Source organism: Pantherophis guttatus, chromosome 3 (genome assembly GCF_059756535.1).
Source record: "Pantherophis guttatus breed Tessera chromosome 3, ASM5975653v1, whole genome shotgun sequence".
NCBI lineage: Eukaryota > Metazoa > Chordata > Lepidosauria > Squamata > Colubridae > Pantherophis > Pantherophis guttatus.
In genome coordinates, this window is record NC_142065.1 from 113,481,127 (window position 1) to 113,508,987 (window position 27,861).

Genomic DNA, 27,861 nt, shown 5'->3' on the forward strand with positions numbered 1-27,861 from the left:
TTTACGTCTATATTTATTATTCAAATAAATTAAGATACCTCTCATATATGCTTTACTTGCATCCCAAACCATCTCCATAGGTTACCTTTATGCAAATTCATAACAAAAAATTCTTTCATAAATTGTTTACATTCTTTCACATTTTCCTCATATCTAAACAAATTTTCATTCAGCCTCCAGGACTTCCTGGGTGCCTTTTCATATTCTAATTCCATCCAAACCAGACTATGATCTGTTAATGTTCTTGGACATATCTTCGTTTTCTTCACCCTAGAAAAGAATTTATTAGAAATTAATATAAAATCAATCCTGGAAAATGACTAATGTCTGTCAGAAAAGAAAGTAAAATCTTTCTCTTCTCCGTTCCTTTCGCACCAAATATCTCTCAACTCCATATCCTCCATCATATCAAAAAAAGATTTAGGCAATCTAGCACGTGTTTGAATATTTTGTAGAGATCCTCTTTTGTCCTTTTTAATATCCAAAACTCCATTCCAGTCTCCCATCATTATATGTGTTTTATAATTCCACTGTATTAATTTAGCATGTAAAGTCTTATAAAAACTTTCTTGTTGCTGGTTTGGTGCATATAGTCCAATCAATAATGTTTTTTTCCCTTCTGTTAAGATTTCAATTGCAATATATCTTTGTTGTGGGTCTGCTTCAATTAATTTAGCTATTAAGCCTTTTTTTATGTATATAACTATACCATTTTTCTTCTCCAGTGCAGATGCTATAAAATGTGTCCCCAATCTTGCATTTGTTAAATATTTTTGATCTTGCATTCTAATATGTAGGCATATAATGTCATTTTTATACTGCTTCAGATAATGAAATATTTTCCTCCTCTTTTGCGGTGAGTTTAATCCATTGACATTCCAAGTTAGAAATTTACTTGCCATTTTTGGCACTTTGAAGCTTTCCAAGCATTAGCTGAAGGTCATCTTTCACTTTGATCTTCGGCCTAGCCCCTCCTACTGCTTCTGATTTTGTAGTTTCTTGTGCTTTGATCTGAACTTGCTGCACCTTTAATTCTTCTTGGCGTTTCATTGCTGCTCGAGTCTGTCTTTGATCCCTCGGCTCCTCTACTTTGCCAAATAACTCCATATCTTGGGCAGAGCTCGTAAGTTGTAGTAAATCTTCTTCAACAATCAAAGCCCCTCCTTTAGCCTCTGCCTGAGCCTGAGTAATTTCTTTCACTCCCATTCTTGTTTCCTCTATTTCCTTTCTTCTTTTGGTTTCTGGAGAAGAAGAACCTCCAGCCTTTAATACATTAAAGTAAAAATCCCTTGCCTTCCATAATGTATTAAGACGGAATCTCTGTCCTGAATAATCCACCACCAATCCAATTGGAATCTCCCATCTATACTGTATCTGATGTTTTCTGAGTTCATCCACCACAAAAGCATAGTCCTTCCTTGCTCTCAACATTTTGGGAGGGATTTCTTTTAATGTTAGAACTTCCTGCCCAGCCACTTCAGGTTTATTTTTGTAGGAAGCCTGCAATATCATATTTCTTAGCCTTCTTGTTGTAAAGTAAATTAGAATGTCTCTTGGTAAATTTCTCTGCCTGGCCACCCATGAATTAACGTGATAAATTTTACCCATTTGCCAATCCAGATCCTCCTTTCTTTCTTGAATTATCTGTGCAAAGGCTTCTGCAAAAATTTCTCTCAAATTCTCTTGGGTATTTTCTTTCAGGCCTCTTATTCTTATAGCAAATTCCATCAATCTATATTGTATCATCACCACCCCTGAGTCTGCTTTTTCTATCTGAATCTGAACCTCTCCCATTCTGTTCTCCAAATTCACGTTTGATTGATTAACTTCCTCTAATCTTTCATCTAACCCTTCAATATGGCTTGCCAAACCTTTAAATGCAAAAATAATATCTTCTCTAATTGCCTTATTTGGAGCTTGAATTTCATCCTTAATTTCTGTCACTTCTCCAGTTACTTCATCCATTTTATCAGTAACCACTTTTATTTTTTCATCAAAAACAGAAGTAATTTTTTCCTCCAAAGCAGCGGTTCTCAACCTGGGGGTCGTGACCCCTTTGGGGGTCGAATGGCCATTTCACAGGGGTCGCCAAAGCCCTCTCTCACCCCCCCCCACGCCTTCACTCACCCTCACTCTCTGCTCTGTTGGATCGCCGGCCATTCGCTTACCCCGCCCACTCCCAATGTATTGCTGCCTCCTGAGTCCCAGCTGATGGCTAGAGGAAAAAAAACTGTTTAAATTCTTGCCGCAGGGCTTCAAAGGGCCGCCCTATAGCCAGTGGTGGGATTCTGCCGGTTCTAGGGAGTTTGGCCGAACCCTTTGTTAAATTGCTGGCTCGCCCCGCCCCTTGCCCCACCCCTCCGCACCACTATTTATTGCCAATAAATAGTGGTGGGCGAGGGGCGGGCGAGCCAGCAATTTAACAAAGGGTTCGGTGTTTTTTTGTAATTTTATTGGCCCACGGAGCTTCAGCATAGGCTAATTAGCCCTTGATTAGATCGGCTCCCGACTCTCAGCTGATTTGCTCTCGGCTGTTTTGCTCAGGGCTCTGCTGCTTGCTGGAGCAGATATTTTTTCCCCTAGCTATGCTGAAAAATGAAACTGAAAGTAAAGCAGGCTGTTGGCTTTGCTGTTGCTGCAACGTTGGAAAATTAGGCAGGCAGATTTCTTTTCTTTTTCCTCACCAAAAAAGGTAGGTGCAAACAATGGGAAATTTAGGGAAAAAGAGGAGAGTTCAAGATTTTAAAACACAAAAGAAAAAAAGCTCTATTTAACTAGGGAATTGTAATAATTGCGATACTATTAATTGTATATTGTGTTGAAAGCAGAAATGGTTAAGTTGTGGTTTGGAGGAATATATGGGGGAAATTATTTAGTTTATTATTATTGGTAAATATAATTAATTGATTTGTAAGAAATTGGATTGCATGAAAATAATTGGAATATTCATGTTCATATTGATTAATATACAAAAAAGGTAGTTATATAACTAATTGATTTATATTAAAATGTTGAATTTGTATTAAACAACTGTAATATTACATAATTAACCAATGTGAGGATGGATATAAAAATAGATGACAATGGGAAGGGGTATAATATAGAATAGAAGAATTTGATTAAGATTAGAGATGAGGATGAAGGGTAATATTGGTTTTTTACAAAAATAGATGAGGAATAAACATGGCAAAAAGGAAATATAGAAATTGTAAGTTTAATTGAAATGACTAAACACTGTTTAAATTTGTGAACCAGCCAAATACTCTGTTCAAAGAAAATACATTGTATGTTTGTATGTGTGTTTCTAATTATTGCTATTTATTCATATTTGTTCTCTTTTATTCTTTAAAGTTTAACAATTCATTCTTTATCTTAATATCTTTATATTTGTTTGGGGCTGGCTTTCTTCCCTTTAATCTTTTTTATTGTACAGCAATCTTTCTCCTCAAACCTACCACCTCTCTCTTTTCTTTCCTTCTTACTTTCTCTTCCTCCCCCTCTTCTTCTCCTCCCTACTTCCTCCCTCTCTTACCCTCACTCCTACTCTAATTTCCCTTCCCTTCCTTCATCCCTCTCTATTGCTGTATCCTTTTATGCATATGGACTACTCAGAGGGCTGAAAAAGTTATTTCTGACTGGTCCTCGCACTTTTGACCAGTCCTCGAACTTACGACTGTCCTCACATTTTACGTTTTTGCCCTATCTTGTCACCATGGTGAAGAGAAGCAGTTGTGAAATGAGTGACACAGTTGTTAAGAATGCTACAATGGGCATAAATGATGACCAGTCATAAGTGAGAAGACCGGTCAAAAGTGCGAGGACCTGTCAGAAATCACATTTTTCAGCCCTCTGGGTAGTTCTTTTGTGCATATGGACTACTCAGAGGGTTGAAAAAGTTATTTTTGACTGGTCCTCGCACTTTTGACCAGATGTCGAATTTACGACTATCCTCACATTTTACGTCTTTTGCCCTATCTTATCACCATGGTAAAAAGAAGCAGTTGTGAAATGAGTGACATGATTGTTAAGAATGCTGCATGGGCATAAATGTGAGGATGGTCATAAGTGTGAGGACCAGTCAAAAGTGTGAGAACCTGTCAGAAATGACTTTTTTCAGCCCTCTGAGTAGTCCCTATACACATAGCCATGGCCACCCGGTCACATGACCAGCTAGCCACGCCCACCCAGTCACATGACCTCCAAGCCACGCCCACAAAATAAGCCATGCCCACAAAACCGGTAGTAAAAAAAATCAGAACCCACCCCTGGTTGGGGGTCACAACATGAGGAATTGTATTAAAGGGTCGCGGCATTAGGAAGGTTGAGAACCACTACTCTAAAGAGAAGGCTTGCAGCTTTAAGGCTTGCTGCAAGGCTTCCAGGGTTAAAACTTGTGGTTCTGCTGGTGCTGTCAAAGATTGTGGTTTGGGTGGTGGAATAGGGGAACTCACAGTAATTTTAGCCCCAGCAATCTTTATTTGCTTAGAAGCCATTTTCCAATTTTCAGTTCCAGATTAAAACTTTTACAACAACCAATCCCAGAAATTAACTCAGTTTCCAATTAGTTTCAGTCCTCAGTAAATTTAAATTTCTCTACAGTCCAATTTAATTCTTCTTTCTTTTGAAACAAATTCCATTTATTAGCAGCAGAGACTCAGCGCAGATGAGTACTTTGAAGTTAACTTTCGGTACCACACCCAATTAAGGCTTGGCACCATTTCCTTTTGCTTTCTTCCCACAGCAATCAAGAAGGAAGTATTCAATACACAGGAGTTAAAGTTTGATACTTGCAATTGGAGTTCCTCCTGCCTTTGCTCTGCCTGCTTTTGTACCCAAAATAGTGTTAAAATGTTGCAGGGATGGTCGCAGCGTCTTGTTCTCCTAAATGCAGAAGCGTCCCAGGTCCAGAGCTTGTGTCAGTCTTCTAGGGAGCTCTCACCCTTCGTGCCCCAGGAATTATTCCTGGGACTCTTGGGGAGCTCTACTCAAGGCTGGCTGCTCTCTTTCCCCTCTTTTCCCGAGGGGAAAATTTTCAAGCCGCTAAACAGCTGTTTTTCGCTGTTTTAGTGGCTTTTACAAGATTGCGGGGCTAGCGCTCCGAAAGGAGCTGCTATCGATGACGCGTTGCCACTGGAAGTCCGAACAGAAGGTTCTTAAGGGTGCGGCAAAAAGTACGCAGATCGGGGCTAAGATGAAGCTCTAGGGGCAGCTCATTCCAGAGGGCTGGTGCCCCCACAGAGAAGGCTCTCCCCCTGGTGTCGCCAGTCGGCATTGTTTGGCTGATGGCACCCTGAGGAGTCCCTCTCTGTGGGAGCATATTGGCCGGTGGGAGGTTGTTGATGGCAGAAGGCGGTCTCGTATATACCCCGGTCCTAAGCCATGGAGCACTTTAAAGGTGGTAACCAACACCTTGAATCGCACCCGGAAGACCACCGGGAGCCAGTGCAGCTCGCGCAGGAGGAGTGTTACGTGGGTGCATCGAGTCGCACCCATAACCACCCACGTGGCCGCATTCTCTTGGATCCCTCTTTCAAAAAGATGACCTTTGTCTTTCAAATGCAGATGGACCACTAAATCTTGTCATGATGGGTTTGTTCTCCTATGTTTTGCCATGTGTTTATGAAGTGGTTGTTTTGTTTCTCCAACTGAGATGTAACAATCTCCATAGACAACAGTGAGCCTTTATTGTGTAAACAAAGAAAAAAAGCCCTTCCTCCTTAATGCAGAGGGATTTTTTTACATAACATTTTTTATTTTAATTTCTCATAAACATATTTAAGAGTGCAGTCTCTTATCCATCATTAATCATTGGTCATTTATCTTATCCTTTAACTTTCATTTTTATTTGTTCAGGGCTGCTCTTTTACCATTTCCTCTTCTTTGTTTTACCACAACCTTTTCTTTTCTTCTTCCCTCCTCTTTTTTCTTCTGTCCCTTTCTACTTTCTTCATTCCTCCTCTCCTCTCCTCCCCTTCTATTCCCCCCTTTCCCCACTCCTCTCTTCTTCCTCCCTTTCTAACCCTCTCTCCTACTCTTCTTTCCCCTCCCTTTTCTTCCTCTCCTTTTCCCTTTCTTCTATCCCTCTCTTATTATTCTTATTATTCAAACTTCTATACCGCCCTTCTCCTTTCGGACTCAGGGCAGTGAACAGCCAAAATAAAAACATGTATACATAAAGTTACAGTTAAAAATAGATTTAAAATAATTAAATAAATTTGGCCCGTAATTTAAAACTTATCAATTTAAAATCCGTATCAAATTTTAAAACCAACCATAAAATCAAGACAGACCGGCTAACTGAAAAAAATAAGTTTTTAGGGCCCGATGAAAAGTCCGGAGGTCGGAGATCACTCTCTGGGGGTAGATTGTTCCAAAGGGTAGGTGCCACCACAGAGAAGGCTCTCCTCCTGGGGGTCACCAGCCGGCATTGTCTGGCCAACGGCACCCTGAGGAGGCCCTCTCTGTGGAAGCGAACTGGCCAGTGGGAGGCTATTGGTGGCAGAAGGTGGTCCCGTAAGTACCCCGGCCCTAAGCCATGGAGCGCTTTAAAGGTGATCACCAACACCTTGAAGCGCACCCGGAAGTCCACCAGAAGCCAATGCAGTTCGCGCAGGAGAGGAGTCACATGGGAGCACCCCATCGCTCCCATAATCCCCCACGTAGCCGCATTCTGCACCAGTTGGAGCCTCCGGGTGTACCCCAAGGGGAGCCCCATGTAGAGAGCGTTACAATAGTCCAGACGAGAGGTGACGAGTACTTGAGTGACCGTGCATAGGGAGTCCCGGTCCAGAAAGGGGCGCAACTGGCATATCAGGTGAACCTGATAAAAAGCCCCCCTGGCCACGGCCATCATATGCCCTTCTAAAGACAGCCGTGCATCCAGGAGGACACCCAAGTTGTGGGCCCCTTCCGTGGGGGCCAATGATTCGCCCCCAATAACCAGCGATGGCGTCAGCTGGCTATACCGGGACGCCGGCAGCCACAGCCACTCGGTCTTGGAAGGGTTGAGTCGAAGCCTGTTTCTCCCCATCCAGACCCGCACAGCCTCCAGGCACTGGGACATCACTTCCAAGGCATCGTTGGGATGGTCTGGGGTGGAAATGTACAGCTGAGTATCATCAGCATACTGATGGAACTCCACCCCAAAACCACGGATGATCTCACCCAGCGGCTTCACATAAATGTTGAACAGGAGGGGCGAGAGGACCGACCCTTGTGGCACCCCACAAACAAGGCACCTTGGGGTCAACCGCTGCCCCCCTGTCAACACAGATTGCGACCGGTCGGAGAGATAGGAGGAGAACCACCGCAAAACGGTGCCCCCCACTCCCAGTCCCTCCAGCCGGCGCAACATGATACCATGGTCGATGGTATCAAAAGCCGCTGAGAGGTCTAATAGGACCAGGATAGAGGAATAACCCCTATCCCGGGCCCTCCAGAGATCATCCACCAACGCGACCAATGCCATTTCCGTGCTGTACCCAGGTCTGAAGCCGGACTGGAGTGGATCCAAATAGACAGCTTCATCCAGGTACTGGGGAAGCTGTCACACCACCACACTCTCAACAACCTTCGCAACAAAATGAAGGTTGGAGACTGGACGATAGTTAGCCAAAACAGCCGGATCTAGGGATGGCTTCTTGAGGAGAGGCCTCACCACCGCCTCTTTCAAGGTGGCCGGCAGGACACCCTCGCTCAAAGAAGCATTGATAATCCCCTGGAGCCAGCCTCGTGTAACCTCCTGGGAAGCCAGCACCAACCAGGAGGGACATGGGTCCAATAAACATGTGGTCGCGTTCAGCCGTCCCAAGATCCTGTCCACGTCCTCGGGAGCCACAGGACCGAACTCCTCCCAGATAACACTCTCAAGGCCTGCCTCAGTCATCTCGTCTGAACTAACCCAGTCAGCGGCCAAGTCTTCCCTGTTGCAATATTTTTAGGATCAGACTCAATAATGATAATAATGATTAGAGGTTCAAGTGTATTTCTCTTTAATCATAACAGGCATTCTATATTCACTGAATATTCACAGATAGAAGCAAGGAAAATGGTGAGGGTGGCTCCTTATATATACAAAGGGCGGAGTCAAGGATGGGAGTGGTTAATTATGAATACATTAGGAAACAAAGAATAAGTTAACCCTCGATATCCCATATATACATTATTTACACATTAGGGAATAAGGCATTTACATCTGACAAATCCCCCTCTAAATGCCGGTTCGCTATACAACACCAATTACATTCAGATTCAGGACAATATAAGACATATAATTTTGAAGTTAAATATTTGTGCTGTTTAGAAGGTAAAGGCTTCGTTAATATGTCAGCTAATTGTTCAGAGGTATCACAATGCACTGCTTTGATAAATCCATCTTGAGACAATTGTCTCACATGTTTAAATTTTATATCTATATGCCTGGATCTTTGTCCAATGGCATCGGATCTGGATATTTCAATGGCTGCTTTATTATCTTCATGCATAACAAAAGGTAAAGCAGGTTTTTTCCAGACATCTGAAATCAAATCATTAAACCATACAAGGTTATTTGCAGCTTTGGATAAACAGACATATTCCGCTTCTGTGGTTGAAGTGGCTACCAGTTCTTGTTTACCAGTGTACCAGTAAACTGGACAGTTATTTAATAGAAAAATATAACCAGAAGTGCTCTTTCTGCATGATATATCTCCAGCCCAATCCGCATCTGCGTAACAAGTAAGTTTTGGTTCTTTGTCATTACTAGGTTCTAATACTAAACAAAAGTCTAATGTACTTTTTAGATATCTTAGAATTCTTTTGACAGCTTCCCAATGATACATAGTTGGTTTACTAACATGTCTTGACAATAAATTGAGAGGTAATGCAATATCTGGCCTGGTCCAATTAGATATATAAAGAAGTGAACCTATGACCGATCTATAAAATGTATTATCTTTGAATTCAGGGGAAGACTCATCAGTGTTTCTAAGGAAATCAGTTTGCATAGGAGTGTCACATGGTTTAGCATTGTTTAAATTGCATTTGTTTAGAAGTTCAATAATCTTATCTTTCTGAGTAAGTTTGAATCCCCTTCTAGTCTTGTTAATTTGTACACCAAGGTATTTGTTTACTTTACCTAGAGATTTCAACGAAAAATGTTCGTTTAGCTTATTTACAAAGGTTTCTCTTCTCTCCTTGTGTTTTCCTATATATAAAATATCATCTACATAAATTAACACGAATTCAATGTGATCATCACTTTTTTTTACAAAGAAACAGTTATCAGCGGTGGTAGCGTTAAAATCCATGGTCTTAAGTACTTTTACCAAACAATCATACCATCTTTTGCCAGATTGTTTTAACCCGTATAGACTCTTGTTCAATAGCCAGATTTCATTCTTATTAGTGTATTGACTGTGTGGTGCCCTTACATATATTTCCTTATCTAGTTTTGCGTGTAAGTACGCAGTCTGTATGTCATATTGAAATACATCAAGATTGAGTGCAGATGCCACTACCAGAGCTGTTTTAACACTCTCTGTTCTCACTGTAGGAGAGTATGTGTCAGTATAGTCCTCCGGATATTTTTGTGCATAACCTTGTGCAACTAATCTGGCTTTGTATAGAGTATTGCCTCCTTCTAGATTCTTAATTTTATAAATCCACCTAGTTCCTATGATTGTTTTATCTTTAGGTGCAGTCGCAGGTGTGAATACATTTAATCCTTGCAAACTTTCCATCTCCTTTTTCATAGCTAGTTCCCATTTTTCTTTTTCTTCATAAGGGAGTTTTAATACTTCCTCATATGTATTAGGTGTTATTTGTTCACCATCCATATGCATTATGTAATCTCTGTATTTACCTGGTACTTGATTTCTATTGTTTCTAATAGCTCTTTCAGGTTTGCTATGGTTGTCATGCAAATATCTTGCTTCCTTTTTAGTTAATGTGTCTGTCTTTATTTTGTGCTGACTATTTGTCCAAGTTTTGGTTTTGTTTGTATTTTTGTTGATATTTCGATTTTCTATTGTTCCTTCCTCACAAGATTTTGTATCTTTGCATTTATCTGGAAATATTTCATTAAGATGTAATTTAGACCAATTGGCTTGTTCATGGAACACAGCTGTTCTGGAGACTATAAATTTGTTATTATTATCAATGAATCTGTACCCTTTGGTGCCAGTTTCATATCCCATAAATCTTAATCTTCTGGATACGTTTTCTCCCTTTCTTCTCAACTGCTTGGGTATGTGTACGTCTGCAGTGACTCCAAATATGTGCATGTGTGCTAATTTGGGTTTCCTATTATACATCACCTCATATGGTGTTTTATTCACAATTCACAGACCAGGTTCTATTTTGAGTGTAATTTGAATAATGTAAGGCTTCTGACCAGAATTGTTTGCCTAAACCAGCATCCTCTAATGTGCACCTAATCATGGTTTGTAGTGTGGAATTCTTTCTCTCTGCAATCCCGTTTTGGAATGCAGAAAATGGACTAGACGTGAAATGTAGCATTCCTCTATCCTTTAACCATTGGGAGAATTCTTTAGACATGAATTCACATCCCCTATCTGTCATAATTTGTTTTATTCTGATATTATGTTGTGTTTCTATGCGTTTGTAGAATTCCTTAAATTTCTGAAAGGTTTCATCCTTGTGTTTTAATGTGTAAACAAAACCATAGCGACTGTAGTCATCTACTATTGTTAGGAAGTAACGTTTTCTATAAGTGATTGATGGAGTTAATGGACCAACTAAGTCCATATGTACTAAGTCAAAAATTTTGTTAGTTGATCTGTTGGATTTTTTTGGCCTGGGACTAGTTTTTAGTTTAGTGGATTTACATACTGAGCATTCCAAATAATTTTCACAATTTTTTATTTTGACACCTTCTGCGTGTTCAGTCATTTTTTGTACTACAGGAAAACTTGCATGTCCTAACTTCCTATGTAAGATGTGAGCACACTCATCATGAATTGGTTTACCTATTCTTGGTTTCTTCTCTTTGTGTGTATTTGTGTGATCATGAGATATTTCGCATTCATCATTGTCACTGTTACTATCATTTTCATCACCTGCCTCAATACAATCTTCCATATTTGAGTCAATGTTATGTAACCATCTTTCTTTAGTTACCAGATAGGGTAGGCCTCCTTTAATCATCACAGTACCTACATTTGTTTTGTCCTTCTCTAAAGTTGCTTTCCCCTTTGAGAAAACTATATTGATATCAGAATCTCTACTTAGTTTTATGACACTTAGTATGTTATGAGGTATTTCAGGAATTAACAATACCCCCTCTATTTTTCCTAGACCAGGCAATGTTATGTTTCCTCTGCCTAATACTTGAACCTTTTCTTGATTAGCTACCTTTATTACAAACTTATCTTCTGTAAATGAAGACAGAATATTTTTGTTATTAGTGGTGTGATTGGTTGCCCCAGAATCGATAAGCCAATTATTGTTCTCATTTTGTTGTGTTTTAGTGCTGTCCTGTTTATTTAGTCCATTCAGTGAACCAGATTTTCTCTCTTTTGAATTTTCTCTACCCCCTCTACTTTCTCTGTAATTTGGTGGGCTTCTATATTTATATCTATCTGTGGAAGACTGTCTATAATTGTATCTGCTTCTATATTCTGGCCTATGTCTCTCCTTTGATATTTTGGGACAGTCTCTTCTATTGTGTTCCCTGGACCCACAATTGTGGCATTTAAAAGTTTCATTGTATTTTTCTTGGAAAGCTACCTTCCTAAAAGATTTGTGTTCTGTGTGATTGCTAGAACGATTTTTTCTTGAATTGTCTTCAGCTATCAATTTGTTAGATAGACTCTCTATGGATAAATATCCTAGATTGATGGTGTCTAAGTGTGACATAAAACTATCCCATGATGAATCAAGTGAATTGATAATAACACTTTTCATTGTTTGATCTGAAATCACTTCCCCCCTCAGATGCAGCTCAGCTCTTATTTTGTTTAGAGATATCAAATGCTCACTTATGGAAACCCCTGGTTTTACTCTAGAAGAAAAGAAATCCTTAGACATTCTTGTAGTGGTAGCTACACTGTCGCTGTGAAACAGATTAAACATGCATTGAATTATTTCTGAGACAGTTAGGTTTGGTTTGATACTATGATACATTGCAGGAGATACGCTAGATATTATTAAGAAGAATGCTCTATGATGTAAACAATCTATTTTTAAAGTCCAAGGTCTTCTTGGAGGACTAGTGATAAAGAATAGTAAATTTTCTTTCATAAAGACAACCTGGAGCTGTTGATACCACTCTTGCAAATTAATGCCATCAACTCTAAGTTTTGGGAAGTCACTGGGTAAGTTTCCCACATTATTTTGTCCATTACTTACAACCTGAGGTAGTCCGTGATCTCGCAAGTGCAGGAAATTGCAAAACGGCATGGGGATGCTCGCAACGAGTCTGCGTGGTTCTCTGGCCAGTTCAAGTCTTTCCGGACCGTCTACGTGGTTTCGCACATGCGCGTTGCTCATTTCTTCTTTGGCATCGTCGTGGAAGGTTCTCTCCATTTCAGCTCGTTCGCTCTGCTCCTCTTCAGACGAGTCGGTCTCTGGCTCGGTTTTAGGAGTTCTGATGGCGGCGATTGTTCTTCTCTTTCTCTTGTGTGCGTTGATATTTGATCCGGTCTGCGGCGTGGGGCGGAATCGGCATGGCTCTCTGGGCTCGGGCGTTGTCACTCTCGAAGTCAGGATGGGAGCGTGTAGGTCTTGAGGTATCGGCTTGTTCTCTCGCTTCTTCGTTGGCGCTTTGGAAATTTTTAATTTTGGCCCAAATGCAGCAAAAAGCGTTTTCATTGCTGATTTTATTTGGGATTTGGTTAAATCGTCTTCGCTTTCTGATTCGGGTTCTTCTGGAGATTTCGAATCTTCCTTTTCACTTTCGTTGTCTGATAACGTTTTTCGCGCCAGAAATTTTGAACTGAGCATTTTGATTGGCTCTGCTTCGCTCCCTTTGGAGGCTTGTTGAAACCAAGATGGCTGCCATTCAAAATTTCGCGCGGTATCACATCTTTTCTTTTTCATAATGACTTTCTCTGTAGTCATATCACTCACAGTTTTTGGGTCTTTGGGTTTCTCTTTGGCGATGTTTTTCTCTCTCGCTGCTCCGCTGTTTTCCAGCATTTCTTGGAGATTCGCGATGAGACTTTCATCATTCTTCTGGCTTTTTAATAGCTTTAATATTTCTGACCTGAGTTCGTTATTTTCTATTTCGATTTCCTCGTGGTCATTATTTTCATTTATTAGTTCTTCTTCTTCTGTGGTGTACTCTTCGGATTCTCTCGAAATCGCGTTTGTGGATTCGTTGATTATTTCTTGTTCAGTTTCTATTTCTTTGCTGTAGGCCCTGGTGTTGGGCCTATCTTTCTTAGACATTTTTAATTATTTATTGAGTCAATTAACCATCCTCTGCTACCAGTTTGTTGCAATATTTTTAGGATCAGACTCAATAATGATAATAATGATTAGAGGTTCAAGTATATTTCTCTTTAATCATAACAGGCATTCTATATTCACTGAATATTCACAGATAGAAGCAAGGAAAATGGTGAGGGTGGCTCCTTATATATACAAAGGGCGGAGTCAAGGATGGGAGTGGTTAATTATGAATACATTAGGAAACAAAGAATAAGTTAACCCTCGATATCCCATATATACATTATTTACACATTAGGGAATAAGGCATTTACATCTGACATTCCCGAATCTGAGTTATTTTATCATACAGATACTGTACAAAATCCTCAGCTCGGCCCTGCAAGTGGTCCTCCCGTGCTCCCTCTCTCTCCTTTCCTCTCTTCTCCCCTCCTTCCCTCTCTCTATTCCTCTCACCTGTCCCACTCTTTTGTTGTATCCAGTTTCAATTTAATCTAGAATGGTATTCGAGCAGCCCTGATTTTCTATTTACATATATCTTCATTTCAAACTCCTTTTTGTTTAATAATTGCATCTGTTTTATCATTCATGTACACTTTTATAGTAACACTTTTTCTCTTTTCCCCATTTTTCCATTTACCTAGGCGTCATCTGAGTTTCTATTCTTTTTATTGTCTTTTCTCTTATTTGTTTTTTCCCTATCCACTTCATTTCTCTACTTTATTTCTTTTCTAACCAATCATAAAAACTTCCCCATGTCTTGAAATATATCGATTCCTCTCTATTTTTTATTCTCAATGATAATCTATTCATTTCTGCACATTCTAAAATTTTCTTTATTATCTCTCCTTCTGACAGGATTTTGTCTGCTTTCCAGTTTTTTGCAAATATTATTCTAGTCCTTAATGCAGAGTTAACAGCTAGTTTGTCTTCTTTACCTTTTCTTTCTTATAAATCACATGAGAGAGATGATGCTTGAGTTTTGCCAGTGACAACAAAAAGCTGTTCTATCTAATATTGCATTAAAAATATTACAAACATGAAAATCTATTATCAATCAATGAATCTGACCTACCACCTATCTACTGTTAAAGAAAGCATTTAACAGGTAATCCCAGCAACAAGCTAAATTTCAAAGTCCTCGTGGCCTTGATGCAGGGGTGAAATCCAGCAGGTTCTGACAGGTTCTGGAGAACCAGTAGCGGAAATTTTGAGTAGTTCGGACAACCGGCAAATCCCACCTCTGGCTGGCCCCAGAGTGGGGTAGGAATGGAGATTTTGCAATATCCTTCCACCAGGAGTGGGGAGGGAATAGGGATTTTGCAGTATCCTTCCCCTGGAGTGGGGTGGGAATGGAGATTTTGCAGTGTCCTTCCCCTGCCATGCCCACCAACCCACACCCACCAAGCCACACCATGCCCACCAAGCCATGCCCACAGAATCGGTAGTAAAAAAATTTGGATTTCACCACTGGCTTCATGCTATCCCTCTGTTGATACAGCCTAGGACTGTATGGGCTTTTTTAGCATGCAGCACACTGCTAGCTCATACCAAAGTAATTGTCCACTAGGACATCTACATTCCTCTCATAAGTACTACTGTTGAGCCAGGTGCCACCTAATCTATACCTATGCATTTGATTTTTCTTGCCTAAGTGCAGGACCTTACTTTTCTCACCATTGAACTGCATCTTGCTGGATAGGGCCCAATGTCTAGGATTATCTGTCAAAATTCTTCAGTATATTCTGTCTGAATCTATCATCCAAAGTTTGGAAGAATAAAAGTTTGATCTCATTGACCAACTTAGATTTCATTCTGCTATCATCCAAAGTGTTAGCATTTCCTCTCAGCTTGATGTCTGCAAATTTGATAAATTCCCCTTTAATCCCTTCATCTAGATCAGGAATGCTTGAATCCAGCCCTTGGGGAGGGCCTGGAAATATTAATGAACCGGCCTACGGTGCCTCTGCTGGCTAAAATGGGCCGCAGGCTGCCCCCCAGCAGCTTGTTTTTGGCCTCCTCAGCAGGGGTGAAATCTAGAAGGTTCTGACAAGTTCTGGAGAACTGGTAGCGGAAATTTTGAACAGTTCGGAGAACCGGTAGCGGAAATTTTGAGTAGTTCGGAGAACTGGCAAATACCACCTCTGGCTGGCCCCAGAGTGGGGTCGGAATGGAGATTTTGTGGTATCCTTTCCCTGCCATGTCCACCAAGCCACACCCACCAAGCCACACCACACCCACCAAGCCATGCCCACAGAACCAGTAGTAAAAAAAATTGGATTTCACCACTGCTCCCCAGCCTCCTGCAACACTCTGCCAGCCAAAAACAGGCTGCAGGGAGGCCGCCTCCATGAAGCCTGTTTTTGGCCAGCATTGTGCTGCTGAAGAGTGGGGAGGCTGAAAATTATGTGTGTGGGGGGCACCCCCTCCCGTGCCCCACTTTGGCTGGTAAAGTGCTGCAGGAGGCCGTTCAGGCCAAAAATGGGGCAGAGGGGGTCACGTGTGGCTCCCCATGCCCCATTTTGGCTGGCAGGGTGCTGCAGGAGGCATCTGTCCCATCTCCCTCCTCTCCCAGCCCGCAAAGAACTACAATGCTGATCTGGCCCTCAAAGAAATCCAGTTTGACATCCCTGATCTAGATCATTTATGAAAATGTTGAAGAGCACTGGGCTCAAGATAGAACCTTGTGGTACCCCACTGCTTTATTCCCTCCATTTATATGTAGTTCTTTTGAGTGCTACACACTCAGTGCAATTGGTTAGCCAACTGCAAATCCATCTAGTGATGGTATGGTTTGTCCCATATTGTTCTATCTTATCAATCAGTAGGCTGTAGTCAATTTTGTCAAATGTCTTACTGAAGACCAAGTGTACTATATCCACAGATATTTCCCTAATCCACTAATTTAGTCACTTTATCAAAGAAGGCAGTAAGGTTTCTTTGTCATTATCTGTTTTTCACAAACCCATGCTGGCTTCTAGTAATCACTTTATTCATTTCTACATGCTCACAAATCTACTGCTTGATTAACTTTTCCAGGATTTTTCCAAGCATTGATGGCAAACTGATTGAACTATAGTTTCCTGGATCCATTTTGTTCTATTTTTGTAAATTGGAACCACGCCAACTCTTTTCCAGTCTTCTTGTAGTTCCCCTGTGCTACATTACTTTTTCTGAAATTTCTTGCAGATCTCTCCATCACATACCGGAAACCAATTGGCATTAAGAAGAAAGATGGGACAATGGAAGTCAATCTTGTGAATCACTCAATTCCAATCCATTGTGATGGTCTTTATCTGTTCTTCTTGAAAGGGACAATCACCTTGCAAAGAAATAAGGTTCCATTAAGTCTCCTAGTTTATCATCAGCCTAGCTTGCACTTTCTGAAGATAAACTGCAGCAACCAGAAGACTGAAATACAAGAAATCTTTGTGCATGAATTTCGTTCTAAAGATGAAGTGTATTTGATGTACAATGGACCTAATGAAGACATTGGAACCTCTAAGCATGACCTAATATTAAATCTTATAATGTTAACTCCTCATTCATATTGTTATCCTGAAAAGTAGAAAGTAATAAAAAGCTCACTAAGATCTTGGCCAGTTTTGTATTACTTGTATTCAAAATTGCTTTTGATTTGATGCATTTCAGAAGCATGGTTCCTAGGCCTAAAAAATGTGATGTTAGCTATTAATAAACAGAAGCATGTACAATGGTCTTTTTTTTCTGCTTGTTGCATACTTGGTAGTCTACAGATGATGGTAACAATGGTGGAGGCAGAGCTGCATTGTAGGGAGAAAAGCAGTGGTGGGATTCTGCAGATTCTAGGGGGTCGGCCGAACCGTTTGTTAAATTGCTGGCTCGCCCCACCCCTTGCCCCGCCCCTCCGCACCACTGGGTGAGGGGTGGGCGAGCCAGCAATTTAACAAATGGTTCGGTGTTTTTTTATAATTATATTGGCCTCGCAGCTGCCGCGGGGCTTCAAAGAGCCACCCTACAGCTGATCAGTGTTAAAAGAAAAGAAATGAGTAGACCGACTGCAAATATAAATGGGTAGACCCAGTGGTGGGATTCTACTTTGGTAGAACCGGTTGTTAAGTAGTTAAGCCAGTGCTTGCCAAAGTGGGTGGTACCGCCCCCTGGGGGGCGGTGGGATGCCTTAGGGGGGCGGTAAATGGCAAGGGGGGTGGCAATAGGGGGGCGACAGGGGGGCTAAGTGGCAAGGACGGTGGCCCGCCCCTTTGACCTGTGCCTCGCAGCACTTACCTCCTTGCAAGCAAACAGCAAGAAAAAAACAGCCTCTTTCAGTTTCAGCATAGGTTAATTAGCATGATTAGATCAGCTTCCGACTCTCAGCTGATTCACTCTCAGCTGTTTTGCAGGCTCGTTTGCAAGCTCTTGTTTTGCAAGCTCTTTGCTTGCTGCAAAGAGTGCTCGAGCAGATTTTTTTTTTCCCTGGTTAAAAGGAAAATGAAAGTAAAGCAGGCTCTGCTGCAACGTGACAAAATGAGGCAGGGAGAGAGATTTCTTTTTCTTTTTCTTTCTCCTCACCAAAAAAGGTAGGTGCAAACAATGGGAAATTTAGGGCAAAAGAGGAGAGTTCAAGATTTTAAAAGACAAAAGAAAAAAAAGCTCTATTTAACTAGGGAATTGTAATAATTGAGATACTATTAATTGTATATTGTGTTGAAAGCAGAAATGGTTAAGTTGTGGTTTGGAGGAATATATGGGGAAATTATTTGGTTTATTATTATTGGTAAATATAATTAATTGATTGCAATTGATTAATAAATTGGATTGCATGAAAATAATTGGAATATTCATGTTCATATTGATTAATATACAAAAAAGAAAATAATATTTATTTATTTATTTATTATATTTCTATACTGCCTTTCTCCCGTAGGGCTCAAGGCGGTGTACAGTCAAGAAAAATATAGACACACAAACATCATAAAATTGCTAATTAAAATTATTACTTAGTTTGGTCAATTAAATAAAACCCAGAATTAGATAACATTTAAAAAATCATTCACATGTTTATATGTTTAGCCCTGCCTGTTGGAACATCAGGGTCTTGAGGGCACGGCGGAAAGCACGGAGATCAGGGATATTCCGTATCTCCGGGGGCAGTTCATTCCAAAGGGTTGGAGCCCCCACAGAGAAGGCCCTCCCCCTGGGAGTCGCCAGTCGACATAATTTGACTGACGGTACCCTGAGTAGTCCCTCCCTGTGAGAACGAACTGGTCGGTGGGAGGCTATTGGTGGCAAAAGACGGTCTCGTAGGTACCCAGGTCCTAAGCCATGGAGCGCTTTAAAGGTGATAACTAACACCTTGAATCGCACCCGGAAGACCACCGGGAGCCAGTGCAGCTCGCGTAGGAGAGGTGTTACATGGGCGTAACGAGCTGCGCCCATAATCACCCGTGCGGCTACGTTCTGGACCAGTTGGAGCCTCTGGGTGCTTTTCAAGGGGAGCCCCATGTAGAGAGCATTACAGTAGTCCATACGGGAGGTAACTAGGGCATGAGTGACCGTGCGCAAGTCGTCCCGATCCAGAAAGGGACACAACTGGCGGATCAGGCGAACCTGATAAAAGGCACCCCTGGCCATGGCCGTCAAATGATCTTCTAAAGATAACCGTGAATCCAGGAGGGCACCCAAGTTGCGGGCCCTCTCTGTGGGGAGCAAGATCTCATCCCCTATTGTCAGTGATGGTACCAGCTGACTATACCGGGATGCCGGAAGCGACAGCCACTCGGTCTTGGAGGGGTTGAGTCTGAGCTTGTTTCTCCCCATCCAGATCCGCACAGCCTCCAGGCAACGGGACATCACAGCAAGGGCATCATTGGGGTGGTCTGGGGTGGAGATGTATAGCTGTGTGTCATCAGCATACTGATGAACACTCACCCCAAAACCACGGATGATCTCACCTAGCGGTTTTACATAAATGTTGAACAGAAGGGGTGAGAGGACTGACCCTTGCGGCACCCCACAAATAAGGTGCCTCGAGGTCGACCTCTGCCCCCCTGCCAACACAAACTGCGAACGGTCAGAGAGGAAGGAGGAGAACCACCGAAGCACGGTGCCCCCTATTCCTAACCCCTCCAGCCGGTGCAATAAGATACCATGGTCAATGGTATCAAAAGCCGCTGAGAGATCTAATAGGACCAGGATAGAGGAGCAACCTCTGTCCCGAGTCATCCAGAGATCATCCACCAATGCGACCAATGCCGTTTCCGTGCTGTATCGTGACCTGAAGCCCGACTGGAACGGATCCAGATAGACAACTTCATCCAGGTATCGGGGTAGTTGTCGCGCCACTACACTCTCAACAATAACTAATTGATTTATATTAAAATGTTGAATTTGTATTAAACAACTGTAATATTACATAATTAACCAATGTGAGGATGGATATAAAAATAGATGACAATGGGAAGGGGTATAATATAGAATAGAAGGGAAAAATTGAATTTGATTAAGATTAGAGATGAGGATGAAGGGCAATATTGGTTTTTCTTAAAAAATAGGTGAGGAATAAACATGGCAAAAAGGAAATATAGAAATTGTAAGTTTAATTAAAATGACTAAACACTGTTTAAATTTGTGAACCAGCCAAATACTCTGTTCAAAGAAAATACATTGTATGTTTGTATGTGTGTTTCTAATTATTGCTATTTATTCATATTTGTTCTCTTTTATTCTTTAAAGTTTAACAATTCATTCTTTATCTTAATATCTTTATATTTGTTTGGGGCTGGCTTTCTTCCCTTTAATCTTTTTTATTGTACAGCAATCTTTCTCCTCAAACCTACCACCTCTCTCTTTTCTTTCCTTCTTACTTTCTCTTCCTCCCCCTCTTCTTCTCCTCCCTACTTCCTCTTCCTTTCTCCTTCTCCTCCTCTCTTCCTCCCTCTCTTACCCTCACTCCTACTCTAATTTCCCTTCCCTTCCTTCATCCCTCTCTATTGCTGTATCCTTTTATGCATATGGACTACTCAGAGGGCTGAAAAAGTTATTTTTGACTGGTCCTCGCACTTTTGACCAGTCCTCGAACTTACGACTGTCCTCACATTTTACGTTTTTGCCCTATCTTGTCACCATGGTGAAGAGAAGCAGTTGTGAAATGAGTGACACAGTTATTAAGAATGCTACAATGGGCATAAATGATGACCAGTCATAAGTGCGAAGACCAGTCAAAAGTGCGAGAACCTGTCAGAAATCACTTTTTTCAGCCCTCTGGGTAGTCCTTTTGTGCATATGGACTACTCAGAGGGCTGAAAAAGTTATTTTTGATTGGTCCTCGCATTTTTGACCAGTCCTCGAACTTACGACTGTCCTCACATTTTACGCTTTTGCTCTAGCTTGTCACTATGATGAAGAGAAATAAGTGACATGGTTGTTAAGAATGCCGCAATGGGCATAAATGTGAGGATGGTCATAAGTGCGAGGACCGGTCAAAAGTAGAAGGACCAGTCAGAAATGACTTTTTTCAGCCCTCTGAGTAGTCCCTATGCAGATAGCCATGCCCACCTGGTCACATAACCAGGTAGCCATGCCCACCCGGTCACATGACCAGCTAGGCACACCCACCCAGTCGCATGACCACCAAGCCACACTCCCAACTAAGCCACTCCCACAGAACCGGTTGTTAAAAAAATTGAATCCCACCACTGGAGAAAAGGATATCCAACTAAATAAAGAAGGAGGGGAGGAGATGAAGCGAGTAAGAGGGAGCAGAAGGAGAGGGAGACAGAAGGCGGGAAAAGTGAAAAGGAGAAAAGAAAAGGAGATGAATAAAGAGAGGGGTGGAAAATCAAGAGACTGAGTGCCCGATGAGCAAGGACAAAGTATAGGGACAAGTGGTGGGAATCTGTGATCTAACATCCAGAGAAGTCACCAGAGAAACCATCAAACGGGAACCCAGGTGACCAGGTGACCAGAGGGTAAGCAAGAATTCAGGTGACTGGAAAGAAAGCAGAACAACCGGATAGTGGAGCAAGGGCAACCACAGGCAACAGCAGATCCAGTGCAACCTAGCAGACTTAGGCACAGCGGCAGACCCAGGCAGCAGCAGACCCAGGTGACCATACTGTAGTGGAGGGCAAGCAGGCTGAGCGCAATCTGGCAGATCCAGGTGACCAGGCAGCAGCAAACCCAGGCAGCAACTGACCCAGGCGATGGGGGCAAGCATAGCAACAGTAACAACTGAGTATAGCAGCAGTGTAAAAGAAGTTAAGAAATGTCAACAGTAGCTATGTGATAAGCTAAAATAAGTATTACTACAGAATTAACCCCAAAAGGTTAAAATCTGCCATAAATTAACTAATGTTAATCAATTTAAGAAAAAGAAAAATAGTTTTTTAGATTTTATAAAAAAGGGTTAGGTTTCTGAATTTTGTAATTTTAAAAATTTGTTAGTTTTTCAAATTATAAATTTTTATATACAGTAAATATCATATTTCTAAAATGTTTAAACATTATTATTTTCATTATGTTTTCTATAATTTTTAATTTTTAAAATTTGTATTAACTTTAGATTTTAAAATTTCTAAACTTTTACAATGATTTTATAATTTTTCAATTCTTAAATTGTGTAAATTTCAAACTTTTACAAGTTTTTAAATTTTCATAACATCTTATATATTTTAAACAAGAAAAATTATTTTAAAACTTTAATTACACTTAAAAAATGCACCCAATAACAGTAACTGAAAAAAAATCTAACACTATTATGATTTGCAAAACATGTATCATGTATGTACTCACACCCATAGAAGACCCAAATTATATCTGTACCAAATGTAAACTAATTGAAACACTTGAGGAAAAATTCAAAGGGTCTAGAAACAAGGATAGCCACCCTGAAATTTAAATAGCAAAAGGAGGAACTCCAATTAAAGGAAGAAACCAAAACCAAAGTGAACACAATAAGGAGCTATTAACTAAAAAAGAGACTCAACACACTGCCGTCCGTGGGTGAGACGTCTGAGGTGGCTCGGGAGTTCATGGCTTCCATGACAGCTATGGACCTGACCCAGCTAATTCATGGCCCTACCCACACGGGGGGGAAACATGCTGGACCTGGTTTTTGTCTCTGGACAGTGGTTGAGTGATCTTGAGATAGGGGATATAGTCACCAAGCCCTTGTCATGGTCGGATCACTCTCTCCTTCGCCTTGACCTTTGAACCGCTGCACCTCACTGCAGGGTTCCACCCCAGGCGCCTGATGGAGCCTGATAGGTTCCAGATGCAGCTTGGGCCATTCCCTGAGGCTCTGGCTCACGCCTCGACTGGAGACCTAGTGGCTGCCTGGGATAGGGCGGCTGCTGGAGCTCTGGATCAGGTCGTGCCTTTGTGGCCTCTGACCCAGTGCCGATCTCATCTGGCTCATTGGTTTACTGAGGAGCTAAGGGAGATGAAGCACTGGAAAAGTCGCCTAGAGAGCAGTTGGAGGGCCAGCCTTTCTGAATCTGACCGGACACTGGTAAAATCTCATATTAAGAATTACCTAGTGGCGATAAAAGCAGCAAAGTGTAATTATTTTGCTACTCTTATTGCGTCATCAGATAACCGCCCGGCCGCCCTGTTTAGGGTGACCCGCTCCTTGCTCCACCAGAGAGTGCGGGAGGACCCCGTGGAGGGTAGAGCCGAGGACTTTGTACAGTATCTGCATGACAAAATCACTCAGATTCGGGAAGACCTGGACTCCGACTGGGTAGCTTCAGGGGGGATGACTAAGGCAGGTCTTGAGAATGTTATCTGGGATGAGTTTGATCCTGTGACTCCTGATGACGTGGACAGGATTCTGGGTAGACTGAACGCGACCACATGTTTGTTGGACCTGTGTCCCTCCTGGTTAGTGCTGGCTTCTCGGAGGGTGACACGAGGCTGGCTCCAGGGGATTATAAATGCTTCATTGGGTGAGGGATATGGGATAATAGTTTGTAGCTGCTAGTCGGAGGGAGAACGGCTGTAAGGAGCTCTCCCAAAAGCAAATTAGGTTTTTCTTTTTTTAACGTTTTAAAGTATTTTTATATTTTTAACTCATTTTTAATCTATTTTTAATCTATACCGGACTCTAACAAAGCACATATAGTGTGGCTACTGTTTGTTTTAGACATATTTTAACAACACTACAACCTGCATTCCTGGTCTAGGCTACTCCCGTGACTCCTCCTCGCAAAGCCTGAAATTCGGATTATCGGACTTGTTGACAAACCTCACTGGAGGCCCCTAACTTCGGAGGGGATTTTGAGCTGTTTGTTTTTGGAACGAGTACAGTAAGGAACTGGCTGCAGACGCTCCCGGTAGGACTGCCTTTAATGAAACCCTATCAGCTTTTAGTCTGCTTCCCCCACATATTTCCCTGTGAAATAATTTAAGCAATTTAAACAATTCTGAAAATAGATGATAGCAAAGAAGTAGGAGTAAAAGACAAGCCGTTGTTTGGAAAGGAGATTGGTTTTTATCTCTGTGGTGCCTCGGCTGAGACCATCATTAAGGCCTACCTTAACTACGATGGCTGAGGGAGGATAAATTATTGCGATATTTAATTCCACTGGGAGAAGCTGGATCAACTGCCTACCAGAATGGGAAAGAAAAGTAAGAGGCAGAGAGCTTGTTCTCTCTCCCCAGAATCTATGACGGAACTTAATTACTCCAAGCCTCTTAAACATCTTAAATTGGATGACTTTATGGAGAGGTGTAATCCAGAACTCCAATCTGAACTTCGAACTTTGTCTCTGTCGACTGTATCACTGGTAGAGGGAGATACAGAAGGGGAGTTTTCTTCCCGGATTTCAGATTCAAACTTGCCTGCTAGAATGGGTGATTTTTCAAGCTCTATCCCCTCACTTACTTCTAGCTGCCTAAAAGAAGTTCCGACATATTCAGACCTCAGAGAGATGGTCTGTACTCAGAGTATGTTAACTGCTCACACAGTAGATTCAATATATGACTTACTGACATCGATCAAAAGAGACATTGAGAGGATCTTCCAATTCTTAAATGGCCCTCACTCTGCAGCTAAGGAGGGTGAGATTGCACACCGTCCTGACGCGTGGAGAGAATGGGAGGGTGTAAGACCTCAACCCAAACAACAAAGCATTGCAAGTACTGATGCTAACCCTCATCAAGGAAGAAGGTTGTTAAAGAAACGAATCGCTTTAAGGATAAGGAAAATCCCATGCAATAGAGGACGATGGACTTCAAAGGAAAGGATAATCCTCTCACTTGCACAGCTATTGAAATCTGATCCTTTATTAATAGATCTACTCAGATATGAAAAACTTCCCCAGCATAGCAATTGTGTCCGACTAATACTGCATTTTGACAGCAATACTATACCGAATGCTGTAATGAAAAGAAAAGGATCCCTGCTCAGATTTGAAGTCATTCCTACAAGAGTCTTCTCGAGTGGGCCTATTAAACCGCTTTTACAAGGATTTAACCAAACATCAAAAATGGTACCTAGGAACCACTCTGCTACCTCCAGGGTCTTTCCTCCAGAATCCGGAGAAACTATGGAGGCAGGCCAGATCAGGAAGGTCCCATATATGAAGGCAAGCACCGACAAGCCAGAGGATGTTATAATCAGCGAATTTGTCTCCTTGTCTCCAAAGGAGCAAAGGTCAATGTTAATTGAATTTGACTTATTAAGATCTTCACTAGCAGAAGCCTGCAGTTCAACAAGAAGGCCATCCAAGTCGGAAGAATGGGGAAAGCACGTGCAGACAAGGCCTAAAGTCGTAAAGTCCGTCCAGCGGGATAGAAGGGAAGGCAAAAGTTTTTTTCAAAGAAACAAAGACTATGAACGTAGCGGCAGAAGTTCACCCTCCCCCAACAGTGCAACTGCCCTCACCTGTCTCATCTTCTTTAAGAACGGAGGAGGCACTTCCGCAACAAACAGAGGCCACTTTTGACTCCTTTGGCACTCCAGAGAAGGCGGTGGTAGTAATTCCAGACCCCTCCACCAGAAGGGGGGAGGAAGAGACACAAGGAGTAGTGCCTTGGGGTGATTGACTAGACAACAAATGGCCAACAACTAGGGTACCTTATATCCCCAGCCTTTCCCTCCTGTCCTGGAATATAGCGGGCTGGAAAGGCATTGCAAACCGGATGGATTTTATAAAATTGATTTCAACACATCATCTTATCCTCCTTCAAGAAACCTGGCTGACTACTAATGATCCACAGATCAGCTTACTGGGTTTTGCCTCATGGCATAAACCAGCAGGCAAAGTCAATTTAAGAGGGAGGGCAATTGGGGGCTTAACCACGTTGGTCAAAAGGGATACGGGATGGAAGGGTGAAGAAATTTCTTTAGATCCTCAATTCCAATATATTCTGCCTATTAGATGTACGTACAGGGGGATGGACTTAATCTTAATCAATGTATATATCACTCCTTTTTCATTCCACCTTCTAGGAAGGGATTTGTGGGATGAATTAGACTCAGTATTAGCTACCTTAAAGGGACGCTTTCCCCAAGCAAAAATTATATTAGCTGGAGATACTAATGCAAGACTAGGTCCCTCAATGAAGAGCTATGCTAACCGAGGCCTGGTACCAACTGGATACTTTTATAATGAGTTCACTTGGTCCTCAATGGACAAGAGGACCAATAAATATGCCCAGAGGTTAATTTCCCTCCTGTTTATGAATGATATGCAAGTACTAAGCGGCTCGAGTGATGGGTATATATATCCCTATACTTTCTCATCCAACAAAACCTCAACCTCTATCGATTATATCTGCACTTCCTCTAGTTTAGTACACCATTTTTCAGAAGTAAGAGCTATATTTAGAGAGGAAAGTGACCACTTTCCCATCACGGCTCTGGTTTCACTCTCTTCAGAAGTTAGGCCTCATTCAAGAGAGGAAATTGACACTTTAGCAAATGCCCGGGTTTATAACTATAAAAGGTTATATTGGCACAGACTTGATGTCAAATCTGTTACCACTTATTTGGGCTCAGACGAAGCCAGACACCTGGTAAGGGAAATCTCCCAATCTAAGCCCGGAGACAACACCCCAATGCCAGCTTATACAGAGCTAACTTCTACTCTTAGGAACTTAATGATCCAGAATGATAGAAAAGTAGATGGGATCTCTAGAAAGTGGTTTGATGATGATTGTCATAACTTGAGGTCAAATCTAAGAGCCGCAGTTAAGAAAGTTAACCGATCCAGACAGGATGGTGATTATTCAAATATGGTTCAACTCAGGAGAGCATACAAATCCCTCCTGAAAAATAAGAAAAGTAGCTATAACACCAGGATGTGGAAAGAGGTAGAAATGGCAGCGAAATCCCAATTCCCTATGATCTTTTGGCATAAGATAGCCGGTATATTAAAACAACGTTCCCCACTTATGGACACTGATATATCAGCAGTAAAATGGGAGAAGCACTATCTTGCTTTATTTGATGGTAACAATACAACAAATGTCTTGCAATTGGATATCCTCCAGCAAGAATTAAGGAAATGTCCGGAATGGACACCAGTTACCCCTACCGAAGTTAAGCATATAATTCAATCCTTAAAGGCCGGGAAGGCCCCTGGAGAGGACTTGTTGCCTCCTGAACTCTTTAGGTCCAACATTGACTTTTGGGTACCGGTGCTGGTAGCACTGTTTACTTATATCGATAAAGTAGGGATAATCCCTGAAGGGTGGAGGTTAGCTATAGTTTTTCCAATTTTTAAGAAAGGTGACAGAGCCGCCCCATCCAACTACCGCCCCATCAGTCTTCTTAATATAATTTCAAAAATGTATACGAAACATCTCCTAAATAAAATAGAGGACTGGTCCTTGAATAAGGAAATTCTGGCAAATAAGCAGGCAGGTTTTAGATCAGGTAGGTCTACCATAGACAATTGTTTTGTCCTTTCCCACTTAATTAATAAATACAAGACCCAAGGGAAAAAGCTGTATACCGCCTTTATTGATCTTACTGCTGCTTTTGATTCTATAGATAGGAACCATTTGTGGAGGAAACTACAAGTTATGGGGATGGACCCCAGACTTATTTTGTTGATCAGGATTCTCTATACTAATACGGCAATTAGAGTCAGATATGCAGCAAATGGGGCCTCAACAAACAGCATACCGACAACTAGAGGAGTGAGGCAGGGCTGCCTGCTGGGCCCTACTCTTTTTAACCTTTATATAAATGATATCCCAGCGCAGCTGGATGATCTTATGACGCACAGCCCCCAAATAGGCTCTAGATTTATTAACATATTAATGTATGCCGATGACTTAGTGTTGTTTTCTAGAACCCAAATAGGAATGAGGAGACTTCTTGACAAGCTCACACGTTACTGTACTGCAAACCACTTGACTATAAATCAAAAGTTTTAGTCTTTGGCAACAAGAATAAAAAGCACAATTGGCAGATTAACGACACAAAAATTGAACAATTGGCAGATTAACGACACAAAAATTGAATATACTTATCTTGGAATT

General features: G+C 41.6%; 2 protein-coding genes across 2 annotated transcripts in view; one reads left to right on the forward strand and one right to left on the reverse strand.

Annotated features, from left to right (window-relative positions):
- Positions 1–16,959, forward strand: part of TNFSF4 (TNF superfamily member 4) — a 33,597-nt gene extending 16,638 nt beyond the window's left edge. The window contains exon 3 of the mRNA XM_087888796.1: positions 16,579–16,959. Within this exon, the coding sequence (XP_087744922.1) occupies positions 16,579–16,958 (380 nt within the window). The 3' untranslated portion in view covers position 16,959. The remainder of the gene's footprint in view (positions 1–16,578) is intronic.
- LOC148114772 (uncharacterized) lies at positions 850–1,965 on the reverse strand. Its single transcript, XM_087888841.1, has one exon. The coding sequence runs from the start codon at positions 1,963–1,965 to the stop codon at positions 892–894; it is 1,074 nt and encodes a 357-aa protein (XP_087744967.1). The 3' UTR covers positions 850–891.
- Positions 16,960–27,861: the final 10,902 nt, after the last annotated feature.